We start from the raw sequence: 25584 nt of genomic DNA, 5'->3' as shown, positions 1-25584 counted from the left end.
TTAGGACATCTCTGTTCTTGGTGCAGAAGACAAAACAGTTATCAAGACCATCTGGCATGCTGGTGGGGCAGCTTAGAGGGACAGGTCTGTTCCCACAAGGAAGCTCAAGAGAAACAACCGAAGGCATGAAATCAATGAGTGAAATCCCTTTGTGGCTATTCCTGCCCCAACTCCTGCAGCCTGAGATCCTCTGCAGCCTCATTTCCACACCTTGCCTTTCCTGAACATTTCCATGCAGCCTGGGCTACAACCGTGTCCTTCCAGAAGACGGCTGAGGCCACGGGGAAGTTTACGTTGCTGCTTCCCCTCGCTGCTTTAGTCACCACTGAGAAACGCCTCCTTTGTGCACTTATTTATGTGTGTAGGTGAACATGTTACAGAGATCGCATTACTTTTATTTACAGTCCAGTTAGAAAAGAGCATTAAAAAAAATCCATCTTTGTTTCATCTGCTACATTTAAGAGAAATAGTGTGGTTTGCTAAGATGAGCAAACCCCTTCAACAAAAGAAGGCAAAGAAAGCAAATCAACAGCATTTTTTTCCAGAACGTATCAACTCCTTGATTCCATAACCACTATCAACACTAGAAAAGATCTATAATACAGAGAAAGTGCGAGGAGGGGAAATCCTTTACTGCTGCCACAAAAGACTGATAGATAAAACCCAAACAAAACCAAAATGCACAGAATTTTGAAGGTTCATAAACCCCCTTATTCCTGAGCCATCAATACAAGATTTATATCCCTAGAAGTGCGACACAGAAGCTGCTCCATCCACATGACTTGAGCTGAGCCATCTGATGTTGACGTTCTCTAGCTGCAGCTTCCACATACGGAAATGAAGATGGAGCTGGCAGGTTATTTGGCTGCATTCCTGTACAAATGGTTGTACATTCTTACACTGAATGCTGTATGCAGTTTTTTCAGATGCAACTGGTAATCCGTCGTCTTCTCCGGCAAACACCACAGAACTGGGTGTTCTTATAGCTCCAGCTTCCAGAATCAGGTATATCAGATATGAACACTGTTCTCAATAAGAGAAGTGTATGCAGGTTTCACAGCAGCAGAGGCAAAGTTTCAAATATTAATCACAGTGAACCTTTAATGCCCCCAAATCAGAAGACAAACACACCTCATTTTCCTTCTGCTTTTTTACATCAGTCTTAAGATTTAAAGGCCCATGATTTCCAGTGTTTGAGATGAACAACAGGGATGCAGCAAATCTCACCATGTCTCAGACCACAGTCCATTTATACCTGAGTATATTTTTATGTATACTCATAATCTTAACCTTCTCAGGGTGGAAGGGAGGCAATCAGAAAACCAAAGCCTACCTTTTCCTGATCCCTTGTTATCTGTTTCCTCCAATGCTTTGACAATTCCTCTCAGTAGCCTGACTCAGATCTCCACCTCCCTAGCTGCTCCCCCATCCTCTACTTCCCTTCATTCCTCTCTCCCTCATCTACTTGCTTTTCCATTCATCCTTGGCTCCCTTCCACACATAGCCCAAAGCTTCAGAAAACCAACCCATGTCTGAGAACAAACCTCAGCTCAATTACTCGAAGATTATTTCTTCATCCTTGCATTTCTTCAACCAGATCTCATTTGATAAAGCGCTGGAAGTTTTTGCAGAGAAGAGCACTCAGTCCAGGGGAAAGGGCTGGGACCGTCTGTCCAGGAAGTTTCTCAGATGTGGGTCTCATTTAATCCTAAGAAAGCAGCAATGGTCTTGCATCCTCCCCGGTGGCGTGCGTGGAGCTGTGCTAGCGGACAAAGGACGCCACCTGAGCTGCCACCCCAAAGGGAGCGGAATAGGCCATTGCTAATCCTTGCAGGCCAACCACCAAGTAGCGGCATCCCTTCTGCAAAGCTTTGCTGACATTCTGTGGAGAGACAGGAGAAGGGGATTAAAAAAAAAAAAAAAAGGTAATAGAAAATACCTTGACATAAAATCATTCCGACAGCCAATGTCACTGACCCAGAAAATTAACTTCTCCCACAGCTAATGAGGGTTTGAGCATGGAACAACATTTGACCATCTATTTTTATACAGAAATACATACCTACAGAATATAGTTAAACCGAATGGATGCAGCCTCCACAGGAAGCCAGGCTTTTACGTGGGCTTCTATTCAAGAATAAAATTAGTTTACATTCACACCTAGTTTGTAGAGGTATGTTTCCCCTCACCCCCCATGTTCTAAGTATGTTTTAGTAACTCTTGAAAGCACAGAAGCGGTTAAAACTGGTGCTGAACAAGAAGGCAGTAAATCACTGAGAATAATTTTATGGAAATTTCATTGCTTTTTGTCAAAACAAGATTTTTTGGGTCAAAATAAGAATGTTTTGACCCCTTTCATTTCTGTACATGTTTAAGAACTCACCTGTGTACTGCATTAGAGATAACTTACTACAGATTATTTAAACTAAAAACTTTAATCCAATACAACGTGGTCAGTTTGGGAGGAATATCAGCATTAACTGCTAGCAACGCTTCATGGTTGTGTGGGACTGGATCGAAATAATCTCTTGTAATATGGAAAACACTGAAACAGAGGGTATCTTTTTAAATATAATGAAATCAATGAAATTCAGTCAATATCTATTATATGCCTAGGATTTCTTAAAGATGGATTACAGTGGTACTGGCACAAAAAACCCCTCAGCTGGCACGATGCCACCGTGTAGCTGATTTTTGCTGTATTTACCCCTATGGAAACTTACTTGAAGGGAGTTAAGACGGCAAAATAAAAAGTCAGCTCAAACCCAGAGGTAGAGCCTGGGGACAGAGGAGACACAGGGCCTTCCTGTCCCACATCTGCCCGTCTTGTTGTGTCGCACTGGTGACTTCTTTCCTCCTTCCTGCACCGCATACAATTTACCTACCTGGACGTCACCAACACTTCCACAAGTGGTCTTTAGTGCCAAAGCTAAACTGGCAAACCTTCCCCGTGGGGACGCTGTCTGACCAACGCAAAAGGGAATATGCAGTGTTCTAGAACTACCCTGTGCTCTGAAAGCTATTATAAGCACCCTTATACCAACAGCATATATAGTAATAGCACATCAGCAAATCTATGAACTGCTGTGGCATAACCAGGCTTATAGAACTGCTCTGTATAAACCAAGCCTACGCTGGAAGCTCTTCGGGCTTGAGACTGCTTCGTACTACATGTGTTTGGAAATCACAGCGTTGGAAACTCAAAGTGTCGAACCCATCATGGAAGAATGAAATATTCTATTCACCTCTTTACGAAACAGTAGTATTTGTGAGTCAGCTCGTGGCTAATGCCATCATCTGTAAATTCTGTGAATGTCAAAATTATGTAACTATGCCAAGGTAACTGGCATTTTCTGGATGTCCGACATCGCTAGCATACCTTTAAGAAAATCATCATTTTTTAAAGAATGCAATAGAAAGTCAGGTCTCATACTGAAACTGGTAATCTCTCCAAGAAAAGCCTCCAGGCAGCTTCTTCCTCCTGACAGAGAAACTAGTTTTTGCTACAAATATACAAGACATTCCTAAGCTGTATTTAAGTGACATGAACGACAGAAAAAATAATGAAAGTCTTCCAAATAGCATTTTTGTAATTAAAGGCACCCGCCCTCCAGGGGAAGTAAAAATAACCACCAGACTGCAGGACTTGTAACTTTCCTCACAGGAAAGCAAAAGAACAATTTGAGTCAAAACAGTAATTACCCAATGAAGAACATGTTGCATTTTTTTCATTAACTCGTACCAGTGCTTTTCAGGGGACACCGAGAAGGCAAACCGGCAAAGGAGTGCACGGGAGGTATTTTAGCACCCTTTCTTTGGGTCACTTAAGGGGGGGGGGGGGGGGGGGGACGTGGGAAGCAGGCTAATTTACTGGAAGTTTTAAGAAACGGTATCAAAACAATGACGCCGAAGGAAACGGAGAACAAAGAAAGGCAAAGTACCCGTCACACGGACCAGCTTAGTGTCATTTTCACTCCAGACCGGCGGATTTTCTGCTCTTTGATGCAGGCGAGGGTCGGTGCCGTGCCTCCCCGGCAGGAGGAAGCCCGGGGCTGACACCCCACCCCACCCCCCACCCCCCCCCCAGCACCTAAGGGCGCCTAGGCGCCTCGCAGCTAAACCGCCTGAAGGGCGAGGGGCGGCTTCCGAGAGCCCCTCGGGGGAGCCGGTGCCGAGCCCCGCAAGGTCCCCGCTCCGGCGGCGCCCCCGCCCTCACCTTGCCGTACTTCTTCAGCCGCTTCCCGTAGGGCCGCTTCCCGGCGGCCCGCGGCGGCCGCAGCGGCTCGTACGAGTCGGGCAGGAGGGCGAAGCACACCTTCCGGGAGGCAGCTCCCTCCTCCTCTGCCTCCTCCAGCGCCGCCGGCCGCGGGGCCGCCTCCTCCTCCTCCTCCTCCTCCCCCCCCTCCTGCTGCTGCTCCTCGCCGGGCAGGATGGAGACCTGGTCGTCGCCGGGCCCGCGGCGGGAGTACCTGCCCCTCACCTTGGCGCCCAGCCGCGCACCCACCGTCATGGTGCCGCCGGGCGCCCGCCTGCCGCTTCCTCCGCCGCCGCTGCGCCACAGGTGTGGCCGGAGGCGGCCGCTGCCCCCTCCCCGGGGCGGGACGGCCAAGGGAAGAGGCGCCCCGGTCCCCGCCGCCCTGTGGGCCCTTCCCGCGGGAGCCGCCCCGGGGCACCCGGGGGTGCCTGGCGGGGAGCCCCGGTACCCCCGGCAAACCGCGTCTCGCCTTGCTGGAGCAAGACGGGGGTTGCTGGGGGAAGCCCGGGAGCGGCCCCCCGCCAGCCCCGGAGAGCGGACACCCCCCAGTCGCTAGCGGTGGGACGGGGCGGGGGGGACACCGCAGCCCCCGCACTGCACCCGGGCAGCTCCGGCCTCCGCGCCGGGACCCCCGGCGGAGCACGGGGATGGTTCCGGCTGCGGCACCGCCCGCACCGCTCCACTTAGGGGATCGCACTTTTCTACCGCTCCCCCCCCCCCCCCCCAAAAAAAAAGCCAGACTCCCTGGTGATCCCCCTATTACAGGTGTTCCTACCTACAGCCTCGGGTGAACAGCACCTGCGGCATGCAGGGCTCCCTTCTGCCGCCCTCGGCCGAGGGGAAAGTACCCAAGCCCTGATCTGAAGGCGAACTTTCTCAGTGGTTTTCGCCCAGTTGCAGGGGGAGGCTGGTCGCCTCTGCGGCTGGGTGGGTTGCAGGTTCATGGTCGTGCTTCCCAAGCACTGTTTGTGTAGCTGGGGTAGATCAAGAAAAGCAAGATTGTAGAGGGATGATTGGTATTATTTATTAAACCAGTTGATCTATTTATCAACGTTCAATAGGTATACAAATACTTTGGACGAACAGATGTAATCAGGGGACAGACTAATCATTTACTGCAGATTTTTCTTACTGAGGAACAAAGCCTTGAACCTGTGTCTCCCCAAATGTATCCTCAGCGTTCAGCAAGTAAATCCTGCACGTAGCATAGTGCTCTGCCCCAGGGATGTTGTCTCACCATCGTTACAGCTCCAGCCAGAAAGCTGTGTAATGGATGGCTTGGCCAGTCCTCTGAACAGTGGAAGATGTGAGCTAAGCCTCAGGTCTGTTGCTGTGGGAAAAGCACTCTGTTCTTCCCCCTATTTTATATTAAAGGCATCATCACTCCCTCTACCATCGTCAGGTTTCTGATTTAATTCTCCAGAAGGCTGAGATGGAGATCTAAACCCAGGGCAGGATTTCATGCTCCGAGTACCACTCAAAAAACCCAACCCCAATCCAAATGAGCAGAACCATGTGGGAGTCTAACTGGTCACCCCCCACCCCCCTGAAACACCCTCTAGCAATGCTACCAAGATATTACACTCAAATGCGTAAGCCCTCTGAAGATCCAAGACATCCCTAGCCCATCCTAGAGCTGTGGAACATGATGTGGCATTTAACTGTCTTTAGGCTTTCTCGAGTTAAGGCTGTGCTGATAAAATGCTCCACTGATCCCCTCCCACATGAATGTCAAGCTGCATTTCAGATCCAAGCGTTCTTATCCCACTCTTACCCAAGGAGTAACTTAATATGTAACAGGTATGTAGCAAGGCAGCTGTTGAGGGCCTCAAAAACAGGCACTGAGGATTCAGTATGCAACATCTTACCGATTTTCACGCTAAGTACACTCCGCTTGCCAATAAAACCAGCAGTTCTGAAAGTCTTTCTCTGATCTTCCAATTTTATTCCTGCCAGGACCAGGATATTTGGAAAGCCAGATGATGTGTTTGGGTGCAGTTTGCTTTCACACTCAGATCGTGCCCTCACTGAAGCACTGGGTGTATTCGCTACAGGGAGCGTAAGGTGGCTCACAGCTCATCTTCCAAGCAGGCAAAAGGAGGAAAGAAGTCGGAAGGGTTTGGGAATCAGGGAAATTTGACACTGCTGGCAGTTGCTGGAAATACCACCATTTGCAAACTGTCCGTATACTGAAACATTAAAATTGGCACTTTGGGGTGCCGTGTTTCATGGGAGAGCTGAACTAAAATTTGTAACCTCCCTCCCCTTGCGAGGATGTCTGTGTTTTGTGGAACAGTAATTCATCTCTGGTTACATGAAGCGCTGAAAAGCAGCAGCAATCTAGGGCAAAGTTAGCTGTGTAAAAACAGGGCCCGTAAAGCGGGAAGCTAGCTTAAGTACTTAATCTACCATCTCACAGCATGACCTATATTTTTCCCACCGCATTCCGAAAAGGCAAAGGGCTTTGTTTCATGACTAAGTTAATCCAAGACCATGTATTAACGTCACAGTTACGTTCCACTGGTGTATTTTCAGGGATAACCGAACATTCACAGCTAAATTGAGCAGGCCCACAAACCCCTCCTGAGGCTGATTTTTTTAAAATTTCTGGAAAAGCTCCTGGACATCCATTTTCAATTAGTGATAAGCCACTGACACTTTCTGGACAGTGCGGGACCACAGAGCCAATGCAATGCCAATCCTGAATTCACACAACGTTGAAGATAAAGTCTGAACACCTTTAGACTATTTTGCTACCTGCAGTAGCGACTGCGCTTTTATGAAGGGCAAACAACAAGTATTTTAGTATGAGAACTGTTCAAGTAAGTTTTAATAGAGTGCACCAGTGAATCAAGATGACTTGCATCAGATTTTGTTTCAATGAACATCAGGTAAAAAAAAAAAACAAAAAAAAAAGAAAAGGGGCTACAGTTCTTTCTCTCCAAACACCACCCTTTTTCTAAGGCAACAATACACGTCCATTTCCGAACATAACTGTTACAGAGGAAAGCTACATCACAGTACAGTATGTAAAGTCCATCTCAGTCAAGAAGCCATTAGAGAATGGCACATTTACTACACTTACAGCCTTCTAACTTAGGGTTACAGAGTTTACCACAGCTTTTTTTTTTATTTTTATTTTTTAAAGTGACAGTTTCTTAATGAACTTTCTATTCTTCACAAGAGTGTGCAGATGGGGCCCATATGTTGATATTACAGTAATTACGACATTAAATAACATTGCACAACCAACCTCTATGGTTAATTCAGTACAAAATAACAAGTATTAAAATGTACCAGTACTAGTGGTTTTACATAGTTTATAATCATTAATTATGAAGGAAAAAAATGTGGGTTTTTTTTTTTCTTTTCTGTAGGCAAGTGCCTAATTACAAAGCTGCACATTACAGGCATAATGATGTGGAATAAATACAAGAAATCTGGTAAAATATTAAACACAAACAGGTTACATGGGAACAAACTGTACAACCACAAAAGCATAAATCAACAATTTCTCATTATAAACAATGTATGTTTAGCTGTAAAATATTATGTGGAATTGCATGTACTCTTTGGAGGCACATGTTCCAAAAGCCAAGCTAATTCCTGAGGTGGTATTATTAACTTATACAGTTGGTCAACACTTCAGATTATCTTGTGCTATTAAACAGTCCCACTATTAATATACTTCCATAAAATGGAATTTATAGTATTCTGAAGGCAGCAAACAAGTGATATTTTACACCATGATATTAAAATGAAATAATTACGGTTCTCCATTTTGGTGCTACATTTGTTAATGGGCCATGGGAGTAAGCACTGTAATTTGCAGACAGAACATCACTTACGCCTGGTTTCTGTTCCCCCACAGCTCTGAGCCAGCCCAAGGCAGAACAAAAAGTTTTCAAACTGTAAGTGCCAACACTGTAAACACGTTTGTATTTCTTTTTTCTCAACTAAACACTGTCCAATAACAAGGATAAGAGCCAAAGATAAGCAGGAACAGTCTCGTGTAGAACAAAAGCCGATTATTCATAACTTTTGGTTCAAATCATGAACAATCTTTAAATAATTAAGAATGGTCATGCTACAGTTGTGAAAACTATTTTTGTGCATTTGACTCAGGACACAAGTTTTTTAAAAAACGCATGATAGAGGTAAGACTTATAAAACCCACCAAAAATGTAAATGATAGGGAAGAACTTTTCCAACTGAAAGCATCAAACATACATTTCTGTGCAGAAATCTAGACAACTATACAAGATCTGAATTTAAGCAGTCATCTTTTTATTATACAACTCTATGAACATAAAATGAACAGAATGCTCTATATACTTACCTGTACATGTGAACATAACTTCTTTAGCTACAGTTATTTAATATAGGTCATACTGGATTTAACTTTACAATTCTGAATAACTATGTATAACCTTATTGCAATAAGGACAATTTCTACATGGGGAGTTTCACAGGCCAATCACATTAGGCGTAACCAGTACATTCAAAGTGTAGATCATGTATGAATCTTCCCTGATCCCAAAAAATGTAGGTTCTCTTTACAGCTTAAGCTCGTTTGCTATCTTGGATGCAATGTTCTTAAATGCGATGGAAGTCCCAGATATTCTCTTGAATCGAACTCCATTGAGTGACAATCGTGGCAGTTTGCAGACTTCCATCTCCCACTGAACAAGACTATCTTGTCGTGCATCACCGTGAACACAGAAGAGCAAAAACCTCTCTTTTTGTTCGTAATCACAGTTATTAGCGTCTAACACTTTCCGAATCTCTCTCATCATATCGTTCGGGTCCATAGAACTAGTGGTCTTCATACTCCACGTGAACCGCAAGGAACGTGGCTTCGAATCTTTGCTATCCTCCTTCTCTCTGTCTTTTGGCTCCCCAGAAGCACTCCTGGAAGAAGTGACACACGGAACAGTCAAAAATAAAAGCAGGATAGCCAAGAGACAGAAGATAAACACAGTTCTAGAACAGGGGTTCCTAAACTGCAACTGACACACTGCTAAACACACGCAAGCTAACTCGCAGAGTTCGATGGATACTGTTGGAACAGTTGTGCACCATCTCGTACACTCCCGCACGCTTTGGCACAGCACTGGGAGCTGCTACCAGCACCGGTGCAGCTCCCAGCGGTGCCACACAAGCCAAGCAAGTTTGGAAACCCCTGCTCTAAAATGTTCTGATGACAACATGTGCAATGGTAACCGCAGCAGACACACGTTACTCCATACTGCTCCCAAGAAAGTGGAATCTATGTAAAAGCATGACTGAAGTTCTGCTGATTTCATGATCTGGAGCATGCCATACACCAACAAAGCTGAAGTTGAGGGACACAATCCTGAAGCATAAACCATACTGTAAAGCAGCAGAGGAAGAAATCCCACCCTGCAATTCACACGTCTTCAGTTAATTCCCTCCTCTCTTTTCCACCCTTCCCCTCTTTTGCCTTTATTAAGTATTTTTGACCTCTCTCTGTGTAAGACCACCTTATAACAACATGCTTTATTTTAACTGACGAAGCAGAATTTTGTGCTGTAATTTGATCATAAACAGCTTGTTTTTCAACCAGTGGAGTACACAGCCAGCAGCTTTTTCACAGAAGAAAGTGACATGTAGACACAAAATATTTTAGCTGATAAAATGACCTGGACAAAATTTCAAGGGAGTAGTTTCCAATGAATGTTCTTACTCTGATGCTTCCTTACCGAAAAGATTACTTATTCCGTTGTAGAAAACATTTTGAGAAACAGCACTAATTATTTTAAAGTAATTCCACAGCCAACTATTTCTGTTCTTGTCCCAGGTACTTAAGATGCCTGATGCCTCCCCATCCATCGCTGCGGAAAGGTGCTGTTCTCATTTTGATAGTCTATAAATTGGCACTATTCAGAGAGGAGTCAAAACAAGCTTTTTTTTTTTTTTAATTTAACTTTTGGTGTGATCCCCAGAGAACCACATCAATATTGAGGGATAGAGTATGGCAGGGATAAGATCTCAAATGACTTTTAGCCCAAAACAGACACTGTAGGATGACAAAAAGTAGAGGAAGCTAGAGAATGAAAGCAAGAGTTGAAAGCAACTTCACACTTCATTTCATTTGAACATTTAATTAATCTCTTTTCCCTTTCCACGTCAAGAATTTGACAGCTAATAGACTTTGAATTGAAAAAGGCTAACATAGATAAAATGCATTGCGTATTAAACAACGTTTCCTGTTAAGAATGTGCTGGGTTTTTTTTAAATAAAGGCTTTCTGTTTTGAAAACTAAGTCGATACTTTCTGTACGTGACCAGTTTAGAATGCAAACTACAATGCCTGTTCATTAGAAAGCATAAAAATAAAAAGTTATGCACTGTGCTAAGCACACCAAAAATGCAGAACCAAATGCTGAAACATGGCAAAAGAGCAGATATACTGGAAAATGAGCATATGAAGGAATGCTTTATTACTAACAAAGCATCTACAGATTTGTGTACAGCGGTTGCCATACAAATTCAACATTTAGCGGTCTCCACCCTTTTCCATTGAATGTCACTTATTTTATTTCTCAGTGCAAAGTGACATTCATTTCTCAGGGACTATAAGGTGCTTACTTATGGCAAACAGCAGCTTTAGTAATGAACACAGTATGTAACTAGTAAAATTTTAATATATACATATATACACAGAGACACACACAAAGTATGCTACATTTTCCACTGAAACCAGAAGTAAACACCATTAAATATTTATAAGCCAAAACATGATTTTAAGTGCCTAAATGATTTGTTAACTCCTACAGGGGTCTTTATTATTCAAAGGAATATGCTTAAATAAAGTTTTATATTAAATACTTCGCAAGAAAGCAAGAGTGAAGGATAAAGGACCTCATCAAAACCCCCTCCCCCCCCCCCAAATAAAAAAAGCATTTAAAAAATGCAGATTACTTAAGCACTATTCTATTTTACATCTGATTAAAAGTCTTTAAGAAATCACTTAAACCTTGATGCGAAAGACCTAGGAGCGAAGTATTAATAGTGGCTCCTCACCTTGAGGTGTCAGTTCTGCCACTGGCTTCGCCTTCACTTGGATCCCTCAAAACAAAGTTAAGGTTGAGATTCAATGATAAAGGTGAAAAATAAAAGTTAAGAAAACCTACATCTAGAACATTGTTAAATAGCTACTGAACAAAAAAGAAAATAAATCAGTATAGTCATGTCAAGCCTAATACTATTTAATACTATTTTTTCACAGCTGTAATTTTAATTTCCCTTAACTTCTTTCAGCTCTGACATGTAATTAATTTTTTTTAAAACTGATGGTAAAATTAACATGATGTTCTCAACCTACTGCAGACAGAGAAATGGCCACATGTAATTCCAGCAAGCACAGAGGAGTAGCTGATCAAGGTGGTCCAGGGGGGCTCCACTCTGGCCTTCTGGGCCAGGCCTTTAGACCTTAGTCCTGAAAGCACTTAAGTACATGCCCATGCTTAAGCACACTCAAGTAATTAAAGATCAGAGGTGCCTAGAGTTTGCGAGACCAAGTGTTTGGAGCCCAGTTCAGAAAGGTTACTTCAACATCTGCTTAACTTTAAGCGAATCAGCTGTTACATGGAGTTTGGTAAGATTACTGGTGAGCTTGAGGTTAAACATATCTTTTTTTATCTTGTTGAATTAGAGCTGTACTTTACCAAGGAACTGTTTTATACTATGCCTTTTTAGTCTGAAGCAACTTGAAACATATCCATAGATGGTATAAGCCACCTAGGTACGTTCCTAGTGCTGCTGTACAAATATTTTAGAACCCAATTTCAATTAACCAATTAATTTAATAACTTTGAAACACAAATACTTTAGTAACTAACATCAGAAGTATCACTTGACATAAACCATTGATTAAAAAAATACTTCAATACCCTATACATTAAGCATTCTCATTATGCATTTATTTTATATACTTACCAGAAAAGGCATTTACCTTTCCCAAAAGATAGTCAAAAAAGTCTTTCATGACACCATCTAATCAAAGTATGCTTTAAACTATTATCTCCTGAACAGTACAGAAGTTAAAAGGCATGCAAGTTATGTGATCCAACTAAAGAACAGCAAAAAATTTAATCCCAGCCACTAAAAGTCTCAAACAACCCAAAGGTAAAAGAAATAAACACACAATAAAACACCAGCAACCCCCTCCCCACCCCACCAGCAACAAAGCAAGCAAACAAAAACCTACAAGGTCTTCACTATCGGAAAAAGTATTTTTAGCGGTATAAAACATAATAGGAAATTGTATTAAAATGTTCTATAGTAAAAATATTTTTAAAAGATTAAATTTAGAGTATGTTAATTCTAAATACATAGTTTACATTTACAATATTATTTTAATATTATAGCTTAACATAATGAAAGTAGGAATTCTTGGATCCGACTCTTCAAAAAAATTCAAGATACTATTCCTTGCAAAAAACAATGAGTTATAGTGCTAAAAACCAGCCTGCGCTCTTGAAATTGGCTGACAACAGTTGACTAACTTTGCTAAACCTTTTTTTTTTTTTTTTCTTTTAAAACCAGAGAACAAACTCTCTTCTCGCAAGTAGGTAAGTGCTGGAGATACCAATAATGGAATATCATAGTCCTGTATCTGCAGGTTTCTGAAAAAAGAAAGTCATTCACATACTTTTTTTTTTTTTTTTTTGGTCATTGCAGGAGGAATTACTTAAGACACACGTTATCAGCTCACCAGGTTAAATCAATTTTATAAGGAACATCATTGCACTTTTTCTTCTTTTTACTTGTAATATCACTTTATGCAATTCATGATGTTTTACTTACAAATTTGCAACTACTAGCTTAACCTAGCTTTGTTTTTTTTTAAAACCACAGAAATGATAGAATTCTTTACATAACAGCATGATTCTGCAAAGGAAACAGAGGTTTCCAAGATATAATTCTGTTGTAAAACCGACAATAATGCAGTATGGACACATCCATAAGTAGGCTTAAGAATTATAGGTAAATCACTGTTGATTTTCAGTTTGCCTCTTTCTAAGTCCATTTTTGGGAAAGCTATTGTGACCGCTAAGTCAACAGTCACTTGATATTAAACAGTGCGTTTGAAAATCTTTCCCAACACCTCTCCTAACAGTATTAGTACTGTTAGCATCATCACAAGAATGAATGCCGGCCCAGGATGTGGAGATTTTCTTCTTTCAGAATCCTGAGCTTACACATTTGAAGAAGCTGGTAACATGATACGAGAGGCTGCACAATACTGAAATATTAGTATTCCCAGACATCCAGACTTCTGCTCACTTCTAAACTTCTCACTTATTCACAGGTTTTAGAATTCTTCGAAATACTTTGTTAATACCTGTCCCTGTAAGCACGGCAATGAAATTGTTGTAAATATAGCCCTTGCAACAAAACTGCACCCAGTTAGAAAAGTAAAATATTGTTAACATTAAATAATGACTCATTTTTAAGTCACTGCTTTCAGTATTTAAGTTAATTTGATTTTAACTTAATTGTAGCATCTTTGTATTTTAGCTGTAAAGTGTGAGCAAAAAACCTTTTAAGTAGCATTCTCTTGTTCCTTTAAGATAAAGAAGCAGAACAGCTTTTCAATCATAACGGTTACAATATACACAGAGAAGTAAAACAAGGCAGGTTCTGGAAGGAACACACAAAACAAGCAGCATTCTAACTAAATTTACATTTACTTCAGACTTAAGCTGGAAATTCTCAATGACTTTGCAGTTATGGCCCTAGTTATAGGCTGGGCTCTTTTTTTTTTTTCTTAAAAATCGAGGTACTAACCTGCGAACAAACTTGGAAGTTATCTTGCTTATTATACCAGTTGATGTCCCTCTTCTAGCATGTGCAAAAGCACCGGTTTCATGTGATGGTGAGGCGGGCGGTCCATTGTAAGTGGCATTACGCCGCTCCCTTAGCTGCTCACCATGGAAAGTGCTTCGACTTGAACTCCCCCGAGGAAAGCGGGTTCGGTCTGGAGTGGTAGTGCTAATACTATGAGCAGACGGGGAAGCAGCAGGCACTCTTTGAGTTGCACTGCTGGGAAAACAGAAGCATAAATAAAGAGAAAGACTATGCTAGAAACCCTCCTACATGACAACCATTTCTCAAAGATAGGAAAAAAACCCCTGCTCGTGGTTCTGTTTTTTAAAACCTGAATCTGCTACTGATTTGCTGTTATGATTCATACTTAGAAATAATCAAGAGATACTTTCAGTGTAAAGTCAAATCATCTCAAGCATTAAGAGCAGTTAAAAAAAAGTACACACAGATGATAGGACAAAGGAAAAAGGTAGAAAAGCCTGTAGTAAGATCTGAAAGTGTTCCCAGCCGTCTTCTGGAAAAATATGTTCATCAAAACTTTTAACCCACAAGCACTCCAAAAACTTAACAGGTATTTCTTAAGAAGCAATCAACCATCTGGCACAAATCATAAATAAAGCTATTTGGGCAGTTAATAGCAAGAACAACTATACTATGGTGCTTTTAGACAGAAATGAGCCTAGCAATTTACAAAACCAAGAGGTTAACATTTCAGTATTTCATTTGAATTTACATTGGCCTGTGCTGTATGGTCCTGTCTAAATTAAATTTTTAACTACTTTAATTTTCCCGAAGCTTCCAGAGGGAGGCAGTCAAGGAACTTTTTAAACTGTATGCAAACACATGCGATGAACAAAATCAGGCTTAAATCATCTGTTATACCCACACTACTTGAGTAAGCTATTGTTTTGAAACAGAATGCAACGTGACCGTTTCTAATAGACTACGAACATATTGAAGCATATCATGAACTGAACAACATTTCTATAGTGCACAGCATTAAAGAAATAATAAAAAATTTATTACCTTGGTCGGTAAGCTTCAGTGCCATCTTTGATGGTTGGCAGTGTAATTTTTATAGGGTGTCCGGAGGCAGACATGGACTTCTGATGTCGAGGCCGTGTTGATACAGAAGCTACTGTAGAGCCAGCAGAAGATGTGCTACTTGCAGACATTTCTGTTAGGCTTTTACCACGGCAGCAAGGCAGGAGGGATGGACAAATGAAAAGGGAAGATAAAAGTTAGTGTAAAACCCCACAGAAAACAGGGAAAATAAGAACTATCTTTTTTCTTTTATAACATAGTAAGTGCTGTTTAAATAACCAGAAGACTGAGTGACCAGGCTGCCTTAGTCAGCTGAAGTAAAGAATACAGAATTCTGAGAAAACTGTGTTCACCCATAAATCAAATTACCATAGATGTTAAATTAGGTCTTTTCATTCTTCCCAAGATTAAAGCTTACACACACATTATTTAAAGTAATGAAGGAAGACCACAAAGAGTACGTAGAAATAGTAAAAAATACTGAAAAAGCAATTTGCAAAAGACTGATTAAATACACTCTCTTTTTGTGAAGTGAATACCCTTATTTTCAGTTAAAATTAAAACACCTAAAACTTGAAACATTTGGAACTGCTGTCAAATTATCATTTGGAAGTGACTGTGTTTTTAAAGGACCAAGTTATGCTTCTCCTCTGGACTTTTCCATAGTGTTTTAAGGGAAAGGTAGTTCCCTCAGAAAGCCCCAACCTATGGAAGAGAAGGTCCAAGGCAGCAACCACTCAGCAACCACAAAAGCAATTCTGCTTTATTTTTTTCCCCTTATTTACAAAAAAGTTACCAATTTTGAACTTTAGGTAAGTGGTCAACATATTCTTAGGAGAGGGAAAAAAAAAATCCCTTCCATTCTGATTAAGTTCTTCCAAATGTCATCAGCCATTAAATAGTTAGGGGTGTTATATCAGTAAGGAACAATGGAAGACACACAAACCATAGGTAGCCTCACATCTATATTTCTAATCACTTTGTTCTCTATCATGGTAACACCTTGAAATGTTACATATGTGGAATTACTTGCACCTTACTACATGGCTGCCAGACGACTTTAGCAAGACAAAATTGTATTAATTTCTGAAAGACATTTTCAATACCTTTGAGAATGTCAATATGCCATAAAATGCCTCTGACAGTGACAGCACTGCAATCTGAAAAATCCTCTGGTTATCAGTACCTGGGGCTGCCATGCTGGATGTTTTCCAAAAGATAAAATCCCTATGGGCACATGATAACCAAAACCCCTCAACCTGCCTTCAAATAAGCACTGAAAGTGAAATAAAATTTTGGAAAGCTGTAAAAGCTCAGTCAGGAACTTACTTCTTGACAGAGACATGATGTAAAGTCTCCCACGACCCCAGGAAGGCGGCAGTGCTCCCCCCAGGCAAGGGAAGGCTCGTTCCTGAGCCTCGCAGAGCAGCACCTGCGCTGCTTGCCAAGGGGAACAAGATGGTCCGCTCTGCTTCAAGCAAAAACATTCTGTCCGTACCAGCTCTCTACCCTAACCACTGCTAGGCTGAGCCAACCCATTCAAGATACAGTTCCTTCCACCAGTACTTATATTTCTGCTTCCCCTAAGTGGCAAGGAAGGGATGAAAGCAGGGGCAAAACTACTGTGTTATTAATTTTTAAAACACAAGTCAAATGACTTAAGCCAAACTAAAGGTTTGCCTCTACAAGCATAAACTAAATTGCATTAATAAAGTATTAGCAACAACAGTCCCAAAGCAAAATAATATCTGTAGCAAAGAGGTAAAGATTTTGGATTAATAATCCAATGACACAAGATGTTCAGCTACACCAAATCCAGACTGAACTGCAACACAGCGTACGGTAGGAGAGGCAAAAATAGAACTGAAAATTCTTGTCTTTCATTTTTCAGGACATGCCCGAAGAACTGAGCATTCATTGAACTGATGAAAGGAACAGGGATTAAGAGTCAGCTGCCTTTTCAATACTATAGAAAAATAAAAAATTGTAAAATGAGAAAGTTCTAAATAAAATCCCTTCTCATTATAATGGTTTTACATCTACTGAAAGAAAAGCTTTATCAATCATTGCAAGATCAGAAAAAACTATTTTAGTGTATATTTTAACCCTCATTCTAAACAACATGTGTTATCTTTCTTTATAAAAAAGGATTGTTATAGAAGTTGTTCAAATATTTTAAACAGTATAAAAATTTGGAAAGATGCTTTTGAAAACACCCATCTAATAATTTGAAATTAATATTGAAAATTAGTTTTGTGCTTTTTAACATACCTCCTCCTTAAAGCAATTTAAATAGCTGTACTTTACAAATTCCATAGCTCCTAATTTTAATATAGGTCAACAGCCCTATACTTTTCCTATTTCCAAAATTAACATAATCTAGCAGTGATGCATTTATTTCATTCTAGGGATTTTTTGGTTCATTTTACCTTTAACTGTTTTATTTAAATAGCTTTAAAAAACCACAAACAAACAGTCAGAGCAGACTCTATTGCTTTAAACTAAAAGAAAGCCAAACAAACAAAACCAACCCCAAAACCAACCAACCAAAAAGGCAGCAGTTTTTATTACTCTCCATTAAAGCCAATGTTTTATTTTTCAGTCAGGTACAGGGGTTAACTGACACCAAGGATGAACAAAGAACATATTTCCAAAAAAGTAATTGTGGCACTGTTAAATACAAAAATATTTAACAAAACATACTAAACTGAGTGTAATTATCATCCCACATACAGATACAAATTGGTTACCATCACTACTAAAATATTACTGAGGCCAAAAAAATGATATTGAAAAGGATCAACAAGTTATAACAATTCAAACTTTTGGAGTGATTACTAGGAGAAATGAAAAAGGCTTAGGCTACAATGGTAGGGCAATCCATCTGAAGCTCTCCACAGCAGAACTGCCTACTTAGCTGTGGGCATAGTTATTTTGTGTTGTGGAACAACCCCTGCAATAAATGTGATTCCATAAAAAGAGGCAAAGGCAGATCTACACATTTAGCTATAAATTTCATCACAAACGTAGAAACTGCAGTGGAAGACAAGATGAAAACATACAGTCAGACTTAATGTATGTCACACCGTGCTTCATAATGGTAGTGATTAATTGCATAACCTACTACTACTACTACGCCTGAGTTCTTGTACCCAAATTAATAAGCAAGAAAAATTGAAGAATACCTGTTGTCCTTCCCATTCTGTATTGCAGAATAGCGATCTGAAGAACGTTCACAGACATAAGTGTTCCTCCTTGTCATTCCACTACCAGAAAATACATTACTCTAGAAGAAAATGAAGACTAAAATTAAATACTTTTTTCTACTATATATTATGTTGTACAAAAATGTAAGCATTGGAGGCAAATCAAAAGTTTCAGCTATTTATGTATATTCTTAATGTCTTCAAATGAACTAGATTAATCTATCAACACAAACCATTTATATCGTCAGCTATATTTTCCAAAAGCTCATTCACCACCTCATTACTGTACCATTGAGAGTACGCTAGAAGAAAACACAGAGAAATTTAATTTTGTTGACACTTGCTTTATTAAGTGTTATTATCGTCTAATTCCCACATACTGAGTTACTGAATTATTTCTCTCTGGGATCAAAGGAACAAACTGGAATCCCAGAGAACAGATCTATCTGGCTGTTTGAAAGGCTTCCCTGCGCAGACTAAGATGCCAACTACAGCTCCAGCCCTACAGTTTGTTGCCCCCAGTCAAAAGAATTTTCAAGATAAAAATTAAAAGATTATTGATCTGTGTCAGTCAACCCAGAAATTATCATGCAGATAACATGGCAAATAGCACAGAAAGACAGACCCGTTGATATTTATTGCTACAAGACCTAATTTCAGTTTCCATATGCTTCATAAAATACCTACAAACGTTCTCCTCCCCCTGCCATGCACAGATTAGCTGCTAAAGACTTACTTTCAGTACCTGACGTACAAGTCTCAGTTTTTAATACAGTACATATTGAATTTGGGGTGTGAGAGGTTCGCAGAGTGCTAACATTACATACTGACGCATGCTGGCAAAAGATTTCAAATACACTAACTGGGTACTGTAGGACATTGTGAACACTGCAAGATTTACTGTGTGTTTAGGTCTCCCTCATCTACAGCTTTTCAGTGTTACTATCACTCTGCAGAGAGTACTGAATAAACTGTTTCAAAGCCAATTCTTAAGGAAGATTAACAACTGCAGTAACTGTTTTTGAAAGTAAACTCTCCTAAGAAAGACTAATATGACTGAAGGTGATAAATATGTTTGTGAGAAATCCTGCCTTCCTTAGTATCATGTTATTCTCAGTGTTACACAAAAGTATTTTTAAGTTAAGCACATTAAATTAGCTTTGTTTAAGTGTTTGAGTTTTAAAAAACAAACTCACTTTTTTCTGTGTAAGCTGCTCAACCTTACGTACAGGTGCAACATCAAGACACCATTATTCCTTAATTGTGCCCACCACAAAGCCTTTCAAAGTCCCCAAAACAGTAACTGGGCTAAAAGTGTACAAATAGTGAAGTGCCATTAGCAAGTAAATCAATTTCTCATTCTTCGTAGCAAGGATGCTCCATTTAATTAGTTCTCACAAAGCAGAGAAATGCTTTCGACATATCAGCTTGTACCATACATGACTGTTATCAGCTTTGGGGCGATATAGTTTTGGGAAAGCTCAGATATGAAATCTCATCTTAGAAGACTTGAAGTTCCTGCATGCAACCCACACAGCCATAATTTCAAAGACTTGGGGGGGGGGGGGGATGGATTTTAAGATTTGAAAAAAATGTTTAAAACGTGGATGTATTGCAGTCACAGCCTGCAGAACATGAAGAGTTAAACGAACTTAGCATTTATTTTGTTTAAAGAGAATTCTAGCATAAATGCATATCATCTTCCCAGCATATCAAAGATGGGAGCCAGCACACAGAATGTCAAAGGACAATAAGAATTCCTGCTGCTCATCTACTGTACTAAAAGATGGCCAGAATTTTTTGTATTTAATACAGTGTGTCTCTTAAATAGCAAAGAATGTACTTGAATTTTCAATTATGATTCATGCATATTTCTTACTTTTTTTCCCTCACGTGAACTCTTAAGTAGCTGTTTATACACTATGCAATATTTTTTCATTGTGTGTCCTGAACACTGATACAACTGCACATGAACTTACACACAGCAAAGCAGATGCTTTCACATTAGGAGAGACAGACTCTTCTCTTTGGAACAAAGATGTCTGACGCAGTAATATGATAGCAGTTTGCAAAACTCCAAATTATATCTTAACAGAAGAACTAGCAAATTCATTTCTTACTACAAGAACCAGGTCGCAACTCAACATCAACAGGCACACACACTAGGGAACATGTGGGTTGCTCCCCTCACCCCATTTCTGAAGTCCAAAATGAAGTGGTTTCAGAAAGCCAGACAGACAGATTCACAGAGAAAAAAGTTCACAAGGGGTAGCATGTAGGATCATTCTGGATATTTCATCTGTTCAGGAAGACCCTCGACTTCCTTGTAGATATACAAGAGTCAGAAACCAGAAAAAGAGCACTCCGTATTGGCTCTGTTCTTACATTCTTTCCCTAAATATCCACTGTTTGTCTTCACAGATCTTCAGTTTGCCCATATGCAGACATTCTTGCACTTACTGTTATGTTAGTGTTTGAAAAAGTAAAGTTGTGGGGGGAAGGGAAAGGTTAATTTTAGAAGACATCCACTGTAGCCTATTTCTGTCTGCCAGTAAGAGTTACCAGAAATAGACTTAGTGGCTTATTCAGTAACCATTATGTCTACAGTAACCTTATGCTACAGATTTTGTTTAAATAGGGAAAAATAAATATAACCAGCCAAAAACGCACACACTCACACTGGGAACTGTAGTTGATTTCTTTCTTTCTGGACCCACAAGTGGACTTGCAGCCATCTCTCCTTTGGATCCCACTGTAGTGCTGCTAAGTTTGCGTGAGACATCTTTGTCCCAGTCTTCTTTCTGTTCACTTTCCACGCTATTTGCCTGAGCCCTTTTTGTGTATGACACAGCAGGAGGAATTGAGGGACCAACTGCCAAATGAAAACAGTATTAATAATACCTAAAAATAATCACTGCATTTTTCTTGGCCAAAATAGTCTAAATAAAATTCCCCAAGTCCAAAAGAAAAAAGCATTCGATCAACTATGACTGCAAACTCAGCACATTACCAACCTATTAAACTGAGCTTTGACAGCCTACGTTCTTTTACCCACTTTCTCTTCATTACCAATTTGCAGTTCAGAATTAGTATCTATTTCATATCAATATGTAAAACCTCAAAGAGTATTTTAATTCTCATTTTAAACCCATGTAATTTGTGCAATATTATAAAAAAAAGGAATTAAAGAATACTTTAAAAAATTTTTTAGTACCTTTTGCTGCATATCTCTTCCTCTAAACACTATGAAAGATGTTATTCCCCTGAAAACCCTAGAATTACTTAGTTTAGAAGCATGTTTATACTTGGAAAAATTAGTTCTTTCCCCCTCATCATTCTTTGAAATGTTTTGGGGCAAATCCTCCATCAGTAGAATTTTACATTCCCTTGAAATAAAATTACATTAGTTGATGATCTGCACAATATTGGTTACTTTTTTTGAAAAAACAACACCACAATAACACAGAGGGAGAATACTACTGGGAAAAAAATTAGAAAGAACAATGTACATTAGGCAGAGAAAAGGGCCAAATATTTTAGAAATATTTTTAGTGAATTGATAGGTCCCTTTGAGGAGAAGAAAAGAAATTACCTTTTGTTTAATGTTTTAAATATGCACTCCTTTTTGATGTAACCACTTTCACCTGAAAATGTTTCCTGATTATTTGGTAAAAATGTTGTCTCTTGGAAACAAACAATTTGGCCCCAACTCCGAATCTACCGATCAGCATAACAGTTTGCAGCCTTCTGAGTTTATCCAGACCAGTATTTTGCTATCACTTCCTAAACAGGAAACATCCTCAAGCTCTTATTTAGTGAGTCAACCAAGTAACAAGCCCCAAAAATTAAATCTGCAAATTACATTGACCCAGATTTACCATAGAAGCGTTGATACAAATAAAAGCATCACAGCAGAGCACGATGAGATACACAACAAATGCACAGAGTGGTGGACCTGCCAGGTTCACAAAACACTGCACATTCAGACTTAAATTGTGTATGTTACTTTACTTGTTGGAATGTCATCCCCACCATGATCACTGAACCGCCGTTGCTTCTGGTTAGTTGATATACTCCGCTGGACCTTCAGGTGAGCGGGAGACTGCACAGAACTGTTGTTGAGGTCACTGCTAGGACGAGACCTTTGACCCAAGTTGCTGCTGGACAAGGACTCGCCTCCTTCAAACTACAAGAAAAACAGTTTTTCAAAGCATAAGCAAAATTCAACATTACTAGTATGTATTTTTATGGGATAATAAAGTGGCAAGTTCCAATCAAAGGCCTTTTTAAAAAATTTTAAATTGTATCCAGAGTTTAATTTTCTTCAAGATTAAATTTTATCACTTCATCTGTGTTTAATGTGCTTTAAAAACACACAGCTAAAGCTAAGAAGATAATGAATACTTAAAATAAAATTAGAATAATCTTGACAGTAACGAAAACTGTGCTATTTTAAAACCTAAGCCAACAAATGGCTCCCCCTGCCTTTTTTTTTTTTTTTTAAAAGCTTGAAGAGCATTTATAGCTTCAGAACTGTTTCAAAATGCATCAGATTGAGTCAGAAGAACTAAAAAAGCAAGTACTACTGATTCAAGGATTCTTTACGACCTTCAACACATCTTTATAAGGTATGTAACTCAGCCACTCGTTGAAATCTAAGAAGCATAAGTTGTAAGAGCAGTGGAAAAGACAAATATCCTTTTCCAAGCAGTTTGAGTCAGAATCATTTTATACATATTCCCTCCATGCTCAGCCATCACAAGGGAATTCTGTTTCAGAGATGTTGTGGGAAAATGCACTCAAGGATGCACATATCAGATCTACACTATCTTAAAAATGAAGGAAGGCCAATGAAGTAGCAGGAAAAATATTCCTTCGAAAAGAAAGCCTTGGTCTTGGCTCGATTTCTTGAAAATCCCTGTGGTCCCAAAAGATCTACAGAACCCTCCAATTCCAAAACAGTCAAAGGATTTTCTGTTACAAATTTATTAATGACTACAATTAATGACAGCAATTATTTGTTCAATAATAAAATATACTATAATAGAGTATACAAGTGAGGAAGGATGAGTATACTTCTGAGAAATAAAGGATGTCACGTATTAGTTGGTAGATTAATAATTGCTCTAGTCAAATTAACTATTCCAGATTTTAACTGTAAACACATACCAGAAGAAGACTAGAGCACTTAAAAATCATGCCACTATAGATTAAAAGCTAGCTTTAAAAAAAAACAACTACTCAACATATTTACAAGCAAATGTGGAGATGCTATATTCAATGTTACTTCATATGGGCACTAACAAGATATCCAGGAAGATATGAAAAGGAAAAAGACATTAAGTTATCAATTACAAATTTTAAAAATTATATTAGAAAATAGTTCATAAAAAACATCAACAACCAGCCATTCAACCTAGCCAGATGTAAAGGGCAAAACAGAAGATATAAATTAGGTAGCACTTACTTCAGGTGGTTTTCTACCTAGAAGCAGGTAAGTAGCCATGACTTCATCGTACTTCTGGTTTACTAAAGATTCATGGATTTCTTCTCTTGAAAAGCCCATTGTGACCATAATGTCTAAAAGTAAGAAGAGCTAGATACATTAGCAGAATAAGTGCTTGGATTTACTGAGAACTTAAGAACAATGAAAACAGAAAAAAACCTTATGATTTAACAGGCAACTAGGATTCAACTCAAGCATCATCATCTTTGCTGTACAAAAATCAAAAAGGCTACAACTCCGCTCTTCTATTGTTATTTTCTTCTTGAAAACTCTCAACTATGTTATTCAACATAGTTTGTTATTCAACAAACAAATAAAACACTGGCAAGCAGAAACTACAAATGGCTACAGGGCCAACAGTATCTTTCTCTGACCATGGCGGATAAAAATTCTTGCCCTCATAACAAAATCTGTTTCCTTCTGCCTGCTGAATTCTGTAATCTCATTTATTTTTTGCTGTGCTTGTAGATTCATGTCAGCTCAGTGAAGTCACAAGAGTAGTTATAAGGGGAGCATTGTCATGAAATTTCTCATTTAAATAAAAATAAAACATTTTACTTCTATGACAAGATTGTATCTCAAATTCGTTAGAAGAGTTTGGTTTGATTTACAAGATAAAATTGCCTACGTACATCAGATGCATCAGTCTTACCTATTCTCTTGGTGTCATTAAAATCTGGTTCAGGCTCAGTATATGGCTTTAGTTCTTCTTCTTCATGGCCAACATTCATCCACCGATCCTTCATAATTTGCTAAGAAAAGAAATGAGCTGAAGGTCAATATGCCATTTACCGTACCTGATGAAATCTGTGTTAGCTGGTCTGAGGAAAAGCAACTTAAAATTCATAATAATCTGAATGCTGCTCTTTCCCTCCCACCTTTTTCCCTCCATCTTACAGTTTTTTCTTTCATCTTTCACATCCATTTCCTTCCATTAGTTCATTCCCCCCCTACTATTTACCCTTTACAATGCATGTCCCCTGCCCAAAATAGCAGAAAAGCTACCAAGAAAAAAACTGCTCTTCCAATGCACAAAAACCTTTCATTTTCTATCTTTCATTTCCACTGTCTCTGAATCTCACCTTGCTGAGTGCCTGACACTCATGCCCTAATCTTGGTTAAGATGCCTAGATGTTACTACAGTACCAACTCTATCACAACAAACAACTCCTCTACTACACACAAAGGAAGTGTTTAGAAACTAAGGAGTATTTCAGGAGCATGCCGATGCTTCCTACAGTCATTTGTTTCAAGATCGTGATGCCAACTGGTCATTTTTTCCTATGGATCTTCTCACTGCACTTGACCTAAATATGTTCACAGTTTGGCTGGAGGGAGAAATACCTCTTAACTCTCTCTATGCCATGCAGATATTTAAAGATCTTTCCTGCATTCCTTGCGTGGCCTGAATCTTTCATATGCCTGCAAGATCGATCAGCTATCGATCGATCCCTAACCACCACAAATTCTCCTTAAGGACACATTAATCTTTTTTAAAACAGCTAAAACAATATTCCCTCCTACAGCAACAAGCACACATGCCTCTTTAGGGACAGATGCTAATATTGCTCACTAGGTTGACAGAAGAGTGAAACAAGTGCCAGCAAGTCAAGTTTCCCACAGGCTCCAAATCTGCCTTACAAACACCAAATTAAGTTATTTCTCACAAAGAGCAAAAGACTCAATTTTCCATTGATATCACCAAATTCTTTGTATGTA

The 25584-nt window shown here is 39.6% G+C and overlaps 2 protein-coding genes across 11 annotated transcripts in view; both read right to left on the bottom strand.

The window, feature by feature from the left end:
- Positions 1 to 374: 374 nt before the first annotated feature.
- C3H1orf115 (chromosome 3 C1orf115 homolog) lies at positions 375 to 4635 on the bottom strand. Its single transcript, XM_064446301.1, has 2 exons — positions 4217 to 4635; positions 375 to 1882 (listed from the first exon to the last, which is right to left on the bottom strand). The coding sequence occupies exons 1-2, from the start codon at positions 4508 to 4510 to the stop codon at positions 1763 to 1765; spliced, it is 414 nt and encodes a 137-aa protein (XP_064302371.1). The 5' UTR covers positions 4511 to 4635; the 3' UTR covers positions 375 to 1762.
- Positions 4636 to 7067: 2432 nt separating this feature from the next.
- The window catches only part of MARK1 (microtubule affinity regulating kinase 1), a 60642-nt gene continuing 42125 nt past the window's right edge, over positions 7068 to 25584 (bottom strand). For 2 of the 10 annotated variants that reach the window (XM_064446288.1, XM_064446297.1), the window contains 9 exons: positions 24518 to 24617; positions 23827 to 23939; positions 22371 to 22545; positions 21038 to 21231; positions 18339 to 18439; positions 15136 to 15294; positions 14071 to 14325; positions 11302 to 11346; positions 7068 to 9166 (listed from right to left, as the gene is read on the bottom strand). In XM_064446288.1, coding sequence (XP_064302358.1) covers positions 8812 to 9166; positions 11302 to 11346; positions 14071 to 14325; positions 15136 to 15294; positions 18339 to 18439; positions 21038 to 21231; positions 22371 to 22545; positions 23827 to 23939; positions 24518 to 24617 — 1497 coding nt within the window. In that variant the 3' untranslated portion in view covers positions 7068 to 8811. The remainder of the gene's footprint in view (positions 9167 to 11301; positions 11347 to 14070; positions 14326 to 15135; positions 15295 to 18338; positions 18440 to 21037; positions 21232 to 22370; positions 22546 to 23826; positions 23940 to 24517; positions 24618 to 25584) is intronic. The other 8 variants (XM_064446292.1, XM_064446289.1, XM_064446290.1 and 5 more) reach the window with 8 other exon arrangements.

Source organism: Phalacrocorax carbo, chromosome 3 (genome assembly GCF_963921805.1).
Source record: "Phalacrocorax carbo chromosome 3, bPhaCar2.1, whole genome shotgun sequence".
Classification (NCBI taxonomy): Eukaryota; Metazoa; Chordata; class Aves; order Suliformes; family Phalacrocoracidae; genus Phalacrocorax; species Phalacrocorax carbo.
The sequence above is the reverse complement of the archived record's forward strand: the minus strand, read 5'-3'. Positions and strand labels throughout refer to the sequence as shown.

Coding starts and splice junctions, on each gene's coding strand:
- C3H1orf115 (XM_064446301.1), bottom strand. CDS start 4,510: ATGACGGTGGGTGCGCGGCTGGGCGCCAAGGTGAGGGGCAGGTACTCC. Junction 1,883..4,216: donor GGCTGAAGAAGTACGGCAAG/GTGAGGGCGGGG, acceptor GTCTCTCCACAG/AATGTCAGCAAAGCTTTGCA.